The 10,018-nt window shown below is 30.1% G+C and overlaps 1 protein-coding gene across 4 annotated transcripts; it reads right to left on the bottom strand.

Moving 5' to 3' along the window:
- Positions 1 to 6,731: 6,731 nt before the first annotated feature.
- LOC106303931 lies at positions 6,732 to 9,095 on the bottom strand. 4 transcript variants are annotated; one of them, XR_001262585.1, is made up of 7 exons: positions 8,620 to 9,095; positions 8,159 to 8,254; positions 7,996 to 8,048; positions 7,681 to 7,849; positions 7,349 to 7,545; positions 7,013 to 7,229; positions 6,732 to 6,933 (listed from the first exon to the last, which is right to left on the bottom strand). XR_001262585.1 is itself a non-coding variant. In XM_013740292.1 (7 exons), the coding sequence occupies exons 1-5, from the start codon at positions 8,650 to 8,652 to the stop codon at positions 7,411 to 7,413; spliced, it is 495 nt and encodes a 164-aa protein (XP_013595746.1). In that variant the 5' UTR covers positions 8,653 to 9,095; the 3' UTR covers positions 6,732 to 6,933; positions 7,013 to 7,229; positions 7,349 to 7,410. The 4 variants fall into 4 exon arrangements, 2 of the variants coding, with proteins under 2 accessions (XP_013595746.1, XP_013595747.1); XR_001262584.1 differs by having other exon boundaries at positions 7,686 to 7,849; XM_013740292.1 differs by having other exon boundaries at positions 7,686 to 7,849; positions 7,996 to 8,084; positions 8,181 to 8,254.
- Between the last annotated feature and the right edge of the window lie 923 nt (positions 9,096 to 10,018).

Genomic DNA, 10,018 nt, shown 5'->3' with positions numbered 1-10,018 from the left:
AATGTAAATCTTAGCCCCACCTTTTTTGTTGCAACAACACATTATCATATCTACATAGTTTTATTGTAGATAGCTTTTTCATGGATTCCAACCAATTTAAAGACGACACAAGAAGATGTATACTACCTAAAATGATTCGTTATTTAGCTACATATCGAATACTAAATATAATGGAAATCAATCTAGATTACAGGTATGTTCCAAAGCACATGCGATCCCTAAACCTAAAATATGAATATCGCGCTAAATTTGTTTTGCAAATATATTACTCGAGGATGTTGAGTTCTCGTTTATAAGTTTGAGTTTTGCCTCTTCGCATATTAATCAAAATCCAATGAAAATATCATCATATACAGATTATGTGGCGCAGCAAAAATAATATTGAAGTATGGTGTAAATATACTTATTCTCGAGTTCAAACTTTCTTTTTCTAAAGGTAAATTCATTTGTGTGTTAGAAAGTTAAAGTTGGGTTGCGGTCAAGTTGAGCATGTGAGATGGGCTAAGCTTTCAGTCGGTGTCTCTCTCTAAAGTTAGTTAGATGGCTTAGATTGCTGGTAAATGGTTGCACCTTGTACTGATTGTAGAAAAAGAAGGGGAAAACTGTAACACAATTAACACATGAAAGTACTTTACTATTTTAGTAACAGTGTTTTAGTTAGGCAAGTGCTTGTCTTCAATCCTATCATCAATTAGCCAGTTTTTGACTACACAACAATAGTTAAATATTTTCTTTAATCAAGTTAAATCTAGATTTAAAGATTTGTTTTATATTCTGTTACATGAAAAACGTGGTTTGAATCAAAACCTTTCATTAGCACAGATATAACTCGTACAAATCTTAAAATATTTAGCGACATGTCGGCACAATCATCTCAAACTAGAAAATTTATTATTTATTACGATGACAGCTAGGAAACATCGGACGGTGTCGATAAAATCATCCTCGTACCGTGGGTGAATCTAGACAGTTGAAATTTGTGGGCTCTACTTTTCATCAGTACCACGAAAGCTGATATCTCCAGCAACGTGACTCACGTGAATAATTTCTTTCTCTGTTTTTAATTTCAAAGTACTAAGATTTCTAATGTCTTCTACTTCTACTGTTCGAATAAGAGAAATTTTCTAGTATTATTTTATTTTTAGTTTATTTGTTCAAAAAAAAAAAATTTATTTTTAGTTTATTTTCACAAGAAAATTTATAGAAAAAATGATTATTTTTTAACAGAGGTTGTTTGCATATCAAAAACTGATTACATGAAATCTTATTTTTCTAGACCAATTTTTTTTATTAAAAGTAAAAATATACGTATACGCAGTTATACCTATAGAGTTAATTTATGTAGAATTAGGATTTAGAGTTTTTTTTGACAAAATGTTTAGAGTTAAAGGGAAGGATTCTAGGGTGGGGTTTAAAATTTTAAAAAATAAAAAACTAAATATTTAAAAAACTAAAATAAAATAAATTAAATAGTTTCAAAAGGAATTTTAGAATTTTTAGAAAAAAATAAAATAAAATTCAAAAAAAAATGATCGAATTTGAAAACATAGAATTCGAAGCTATATAAATTTTTATAAATTTTTTTTCGCGTAATTATATTTGTATATCTATAAAATAAAAGGTAGAAGAATCTTAAGCCTCTTTAATAAAAAAAAATATTTAATCATTTTTTATTTGAATTTTTTTTCTATGACAAATACTTAAAATAAACTGTTTGAGAGAATTGTCCTGTTAATATAGCATTGTATTAGATTGGTGTGTTTCTATATGCATAAAGTTTCGGAGAAATTTATTGTAAAAACTTTTACAAATAATATTAACTCATTATAAAACTATCTTCTAGTGATCTCTTTAATCGCTTTGAACTAGTAAAAATGACTTTGGGTAATTGTAACATATAGTAATAGTAGTACACTAGTACTCAATAGAAAGCTAGGAATAGGGGAGCCAGTGGTGGTGAAAACTAGGCCAGAGACTTTTATACGAGATCCGGATTCGATCCGAGATCCGATCCGGATCCGATCCGAAAAATTCGGATATCTGGAGGGGCCGAATCCGGATCCAGATAGTAAAATGTTGGATCCGTCAAAACCGGATCCGGATCCGAATATTTTAATTTTTTAGTCCGGATATTCGGATCCGTAATTTTTATTAATAACTATTTCAAAAATAGTAATATCTATATATAAAAACTAATTTTATTTAATATATTTTTATTTTTATAATAGTATATATAAATTTTTATGTAAATTTTGTAATATTATACATAGAAATAATTAAAAATATTATATTTTATTTTTAAATTATTGTTAATATTTTATATATATTAATATTATTATTTTTGTTTATTTTAAGGACCCAGATACGAATCCGGATATCCGCCGGATATCACAATTTTTTTAATTTTTTTAAGGATATCCGACACCCGGATATCTGAGAACTCCGAATCCAAATAAGAATAATAAAATTATGGATCCGCCGGATAAGGATCCGAATACCTTGAAATTGCCCGGATACTCTGATCCGTCCCAGGCTAGTGAAAACCTTACCTTGAAATGGAATTCAAGAAATTGATGGGTGCGTTAAAGCCAAGACATTTTTTCTTATCGGAGAGATTTCCCATTAATAAATTGTTTCTTTGCTTATTCGACCAATGGACCAAAACCAATGTCCAAGTAAGTACATACCAAATTGGTATAAAGGCAAAAAAGCAAAAAAAGCAAAAAAGCAAAAAAGCAAAAAAGCAAAAAAAGCAAACATGTACAATATGTGTTATGTCCGAAGTCGGGACAATTACATAGCCACAACGTACATGTCCGAAATCCGAAACAATACAGCTCGTAAGTTCTCGTGGGCCGGATTGGGCTCTCCAAAAGCTGAGACCCAATGTCAAGCTTAATGAACTTAAACCAAAATAGTACGCGTTGGATAAATTGTAAAGGTGTTACCTTTGATCAGTATTTTCCTAGGCCTTATATAGAGCCCAATATTGAAAGAAAAAAAACGTTTCGTAGAAAAAAATAAATCAAGTTGATGTATTTAACGTAACCGTAAGTCGATTGGTTAGAAACGTATTTAGACTTTAGATAAAAGAAATGAGAAGGCAATAGGCCGACAGGCGATAGCTTTGACGTAGTTTGTGATTTTCATGATTTTCGTTAGGGTTAAGACACAAATATTCGGTACTCGTTTAGTACATGTTGTTTACTTTGTATCCATCTTGATTTTTCAATTATTTATCATTCTTAAATCAGATATTAAATATTATAATTTATATTTCCAAATATAAGGAAAAGTACGAAATATCGAAAAGACGAATTAACCGGCCTGAAATTACTTACTACTAGTTTTTTTTTTTTTTTTGCTAAACATAAATGAAATTTTGGTGAAGTTTATTATTTTGGTTATGACTAAATACAAATAAAATTAAACTGTGAAAAAATAGATTTTTCTAAGTTTAAACTCAGAAAATATATTTTTGTTATTTTAAGAAGTAAATAATATTTTTAATAAAAGATTCATATTTTTGTTCCTTTTTTTTGTAATACTCACAAATATCTTATTTAAATTTTATGTATATGTTCTCTTTTAATATAGTGAAAAAATATTATGTTCACTTCTATTAAAAAATATCTAGCAAAAAAATTTTAAATACTCGAAAATATTTACACGTAATTTACAAGTAGTAAAAAATAAAGTGATACAAATAATTTTAGAATAACTCATTTTAATCAAATAGTACTCATTTTGGTTCAATTAAACATAAATCTTATTCTTATTACTCATAAAAAGCAAACCAAATACTGAACGAATAGGAAAAAATTGAGTAGGAATAAAATTTGAGGAATGACGAGGAATGATGGTTCTTTATCAAAATTAATAAGGAATTAATATGTTTTATAATTCTCTACAAACAAAAGAACGAAGAGGAATGAAAAAGAAAACTTATTCCTCATGAATGGTAAAAATTTTAAGGAACGTTAAAAAATCTAGTGTTCCTCTTCGTTCCCTTGATCACCAGTCACACCCTGAGTAATTTACTTGTGACCTCACAATGTTAATTTATACACTTAAAATATATACAGTATGAACTCCATAAATTAATAAACACAATACATTAATAAATTGTAGTGGTTCCGAGTTGGAACGGTGTAAAATATGACCCAGTTCGATAAAATGATAAGAAAATATATTTTTTTTGAAAAATCTTATGTAAATATATGGTTTAATATAAACATAAATTAATAGTTTATATAAAAAAAATTTCTATAAATATAAACAATATATTGTATAGTTCATTTTTACACATTGGAGTCTATCTTTAATTTTTCTAAATATATTGATGTTATTTTGTCATTTTACAGCTAAAAATTAATTTATATTTTCGATAGATATTTTTTTGCACCAGTAGTTGAATAAAAATAACATAAAATTTGTATATGTAAAATTTAATCAATACCATAAATCAAGTATTTTTTATTTTTGCATAAAACATATTTCAAAATATATAAACCTAAAAAAATAATTTTCAGTAAATTAATACTTCTATGAATTAATAAATTATCTAAGTCGTTATATTATTAATTTATAATTTTTTTACTGTATTTGTGAATTATTGCATCTCATATAGTTTTTACCGAACTATGGTAGTTATTTTCATTTCTAAGGGTGTGACCGGAAGTCACCAATAGCGTTAATCACTATGTTACTCTACTTTCCACTCATAAACTCACCAATCAACTGGAAAAAAATTAATCATTAGTTTATTCTTTCACTCCAATTATTATTTAAGTGAAGGTAAAACACTTGGTATTTTTCTCTTGGTTTTAGAAGTGGGAATGTCAGTTACTCTAACTTTTTCTTTTTATTACTAGGATAAGATAAATTATATAGTTAAAATATAAAACATATGATATTGAAAAATTAAAGATTTTTATAAATCAAGTTATATATATATGTATATTTTTGGATTGTTTATATAATCATCTATACGTTGGGCCAAGAACAATTTTATTTGGATTTGTGGATCAAAACTTAAAATTTGTGATGGACCTTTGGATATTTTCTTTTAAAAAACAATTTTTACATTTTTTTGACAACATAAAATAAAATAATTAAAATATTAAAAAGAAAATTACAAATTGAGTTAGACTTATAATTTGAAGTATGGTTGGTTATGGGCCATATTAACACAACAAAAAATTTAGCAGCCCGATCATTATTATACTTAAGGTCCAAATAAGATGAATTTTTTTTTGTTTGCAATCGATACTTTATTTCAAGTAGTTGAAGATATTATTCTTTGTTTGCAACCGATAATTTATATATGATGAAAGTTAAGTTAACGTGATATATAACATTAACTACTATGAAAGAACATTATTAGCATTTTTCTAAACTACGAAAAACAACTATGCAATTCACTCTTTGGTGCCAAATGTTTTTCTTAATCTTCAATATAAATTTCTAAAAAATATTATTCGATATATAAATTCGTTTGGTAATAAAGTTTTCAATATTTTATTTTCTTTTATTAACAAAACAAAATAATACGCTTCATTTTTTGTGATGAACAAAATAAAAAGAATAATTGGAGGATTTCGAGTGATGTGTTTTTCTTGATGGAGTAGTGAGACTATAGCATGTGATTATATAGTATGTTTCGCAGTAAAGAGTGAAGATTTTCCCAATAAATTACCTTATATTAGCTTAGTAGGTGGTAACCCTTGTGCGGGATGAGATTATAAGAAAAAATTGCATTTATATTTTACTTCATTATATCAACTTTATATGTTGGTTACATTCTTATATTAGGTTTGTATTATTTGAGTTGTGAATTTGTTATATATAACACTAGGGTAAACCCGTCCGCCCGTAGGGCGGACGAATAAATAAACTAATAGTATAATTTTTTTAAAAATGTATAATTTATTTTTAACTTAAAATTAGTATTAACTTTCGTAAAAAAGTTTACAACAATTTTACTATTCATTTTAGAAATTATATAGTTGTCTAATTGTATATTGTGAGACTTCCTCTTTAAGCATGAAAAAAACAAATTTCTCCATTGCTAATGTGCTGTTTAACCAATGTTGTAAACACGTTTCAGGAGAAGATGTGTAAATGTTTGGCTTAGTTTCCACACCCATGGCGTATTTGAGGTGGGTGTTAGATGTTTAGCTGCAAATGTTAAAGCTTATATGAAAAAAAAAAGTTAAAAGCATATGGTTGCTTGCTGTGTGTCCATGGAGATTGCAAACAGGTGAATATTTAACAGTCTCCGGTTGACCTGATTGGAGTTATCTTAGAAGAGTTAATGAGAAGCTGGAATCTGGCAGTTGGTTAATCCACGAAGGAGTAACATTTTCAAAGAAACAGGGCGACCAAAATGTATACAAAGACAGTGGTGAAACACGTTTTATAATCTACCACGTCACTTTGTCTGACAGATTGTCAATATATTCATTTGTTACTACACTGTGAAGACTAAATTTCCTTAGGATTCTTACTTAGGCTTCTAAAGGGATTTGAGTTCACATCCCTGTGAAACTTCATAGGTTAACTTCACTCGAGTTTTTGGATCTAAGCAATAAGTTTCTGTTTGGATCAGTACCACCCAAGTTTTCTACAATGGTAAAGCTTGAAACTTTCAGATATGATCATAACTTCTTCAATGGCACGTTATCCAGCTGGTGTGATTCTCAGTGAAAGTTCCTTATATGGAACGATAGAAGAGGATGATTAATTTTTTTTTGCTACACTGTAAATATCATTAGGATGAAAAGTTTAGGTTTACATAAAGCCTTTTTTTGTGAAACCTTGGCAAAAATAAAATAAACGTTCACTGCGAAAAAAATAAACGGCATGATCAGGAAACATGTTGCACTTCTTAACCATCTCTTGAAACTTCCCTCCATCCAGATGCATTGTTATCTGATCCACAAAACCAAATTTTCATGATCGATCTTTGTGTAGCATACATATATGTAACATTTTTACTATGTAGTCATACCTTTTTCAGCCAAGATCAGAGGGTGTAATGGTGGGGGCATCATCAACGGCAAGCTTGAGTTCCTGCAACTCGTTGAAGTTCAACCATGGCTTCACCCACAATTTTTCTTCGTAAAGCTCCTTCCCAGCCTCAATGATCTCCAGGGACAGATGATGCATGGTTCCTGCTACAACTTCTTCTTTCGCCTTGACCATTCACACAAACTCACCAAAGAATTCTACGATTGGAAAAACCCAAAACATGAATCGAAATGAAAAGAGAGAGAGATATCTCATCTGCTTGTTACTCGAAAACGATGAAGATGATATCTCATCTGCTCGTTATTCGAAATTTTACCTACAGATTTCTTTGATCAGACCATCCAAATTACTCTATTGTTTCCTTTTCCCGTTGGTGCTTTAAAACTTCAATACTGAATATAAATTGAAGTTAAGATTGCTCCGAGTAACTTCAAATCCCGTGACAGAGTACATTGAACCCGCTTTGGAAAGATGTTGTAGGTATTCAGACGTGGTGGCTTGCATGAGCGTCAGCTGCAATACATAACCACAGTCAATCGAAACAAAAAAACAGCTCCCAAAATTTGTGATAATTAGGTTTTGTATTTTTAAATATTCGTTTTATGTGTTTCTACGCTTTCGTTTTATGTGTTTCTATGCCGGGAATACCTTACCTTATCTTGTCCATACCCTTGAGCTTGCCACCGCTTCCCAAAATCTAAGGAGGCGACCTCGAGGTGGAGGTACATTGACCAGCCTTCAAATTTCAAGAAGATAATCGACAAAATTTGGTCTCGCATAAGAACCGGTAACAGCATGCATGGCAACAAACATGAACCTAAAAGCAAGAAAAAAACATCAAAGCAAGGCTTAGTTTTGGTTCTTAGCACGTTGACGAACTCTGCAACCAGGCTAAAGATGCACATAATAGGAACAACGCACACAAAAGTACATAAAAAGCTTCGAGATAAAAGAATAGCATACCCAAAACGTGATTTTGAAAGAAGACCTCTAATAAGGCCAAAGTCGAACACACTCTGCACTCCATGATCATATTTGTTAAGTGTAATTGACTTGAGAGAAACAGGGTAAGAAAAAACAATAAACGAAGGCTAAAAAGCAGAGTAAGAATATCTTTCTACATTACATCAAAACTGGTGATAGAATACATTGAACCGGCCTGGAGATAAGGCATGTAAGTTGCTAGCCGGCTCACGTTCACGGATGCTTGCATAAGGGTCGCCTGAAACATATTTAGAAAGAATAATGTTGAATTTAACAACAAAATGGACATGAGTTTAAGATCAGGAAACATTATGAACATGATTTCAAGATAATATGAACATGCCGTTAAGATGACTATAAACATGAGTCAAATCACAAAATCACAAACTGTTTCTAAATAAATCTCACAGAAGTTGGTCAATTAAAATCCGTATTTAACAGTTTCATAATGTTTAGTCTAAGAACACTATGAACATGGTTTTAATAACATAAGAAGACTATGAACATAAGCTTAAGAACATTTCTAACATCGCTTCAAAAAAACTTTCAACATGAGTTTATGAACATAAAACAATCTAAACATGAGTTTAAGAACATAATTACCATTGAATCCAATAAAAGCATATCAAGAGACATCAGTTCCGCTTCGCGACGGACATTTCTAGCTTTCCAGATTCTGAGAAACCGCACTTGGACGGTGGAGGAGCGTCGGCCAGATCAGAAATAAAGATTGATGAGTTAGCCATTTCACAGGGGAATATATAGATTAGTGTTTTCACAGACTGAGAAGATGATGTTCAAGTGAAGAAAGCTAACCTTTTTATAGGTGTAGAATAAATCGTCTTTCATATGGATAACTCACAATCAATGTCAGATCATGGTTTCACGTCGGCTATGGAGTTAATAAGGTGATAAAGGCGATGAATAATGTGGAACGTTTCGGTTTATTAGAAGAGAAGGCTATACGCCGCGGCTGGGAACAAACAAAGAGATTCTGCAACTCAATTTCAGACACCCAATCACTCGTGAGCCATTGATGCTGACAGAGAACAGAGATGAAATTTTTTAGATACCGGATGTTGAAGAAGAAGACGAAATTTTTTAGATACCAGAGAAGGAAGTGCTCTTTTTTTAGTTGCGATTAAAGGGCCTGTTGGTTTTGGGCTCGAATTGTAAGGATTAATAGAAAGCCCACGATTTCTTCTGCCTAACCTTTAATGAAACGCAAAGTTTTAGAGACAGGAATAGGTGTAGCACTCATGATGCTCGAATTGATGAGGTGACAGCCTCTAAGAAGAGTTTTTCTTCTTTATATAATAAGATACTAGGTGATAACCCGCGCCCTGCGCGGAATTATGGATTAAAGAGATTATAACTTTAAAACTACACTTCTTAATTTATCGGTGTAATTTAAATATATTTGAATTAAAAAAACTGTGAAAGTAAGCAAAGACTTATATAAATTTATTATGAGTTTAAGATAAAACAAAACATAAGCAATAGAATTATTGTCTTCATAATATAAATTATGAATATAAAATAAGAAAAACATAGACAATAAAACAATAAAATACTAAAGAAACAAATTATAAAAAAGAAATTAAATTCATAATTTTAAGAAGGAGACGGTGGTGAGGTCTTTGTTTTGAGAAAGAGGCGGCCTAGTATTTATATATGCAATGCGCTGGTCTAGGGTATGTTTGCATAACTAATCGTCCTCATAATTTTCGAAATTCAAATTAATATTAAATTTTGAGAACTTACCTTATTCCCTGCTCGTCGAATCACATGGAATATTAAAGGAAACAAAGAGTTAATATGGTCAACTAAATTAAATTTTAAATCAATCAATTTTGATCAAAAATACGTATTTTTATATCTTTTATTTTAGGAAAGCTTGTATATATATTGCTACCACTTTAAAAATATGAAATAGGACGGTATTGAGCCTATATGGCAATTCTGCGAATTTGATTCCTAGATTGGAGTTGCTAATATTAAT

Source organism: Brassica oleracea, chromosome C7 (assembly GCF_000695525.1).
Source record: "Brassica oleracea var. oleracea cultivar TO1000 chromosome C7, BOL, whole genome shotgun sequence".
NCBI classification, from domain to species: Eukaryota; Viridiplantae; Streptophyta; class Magnoliopsida; order Brassicales; family Brassicaceae; genus Brassica; species Brassica oleracea.
This window is presented reverse-complemented; position numbering and strand designations above follow the sequence as displayed.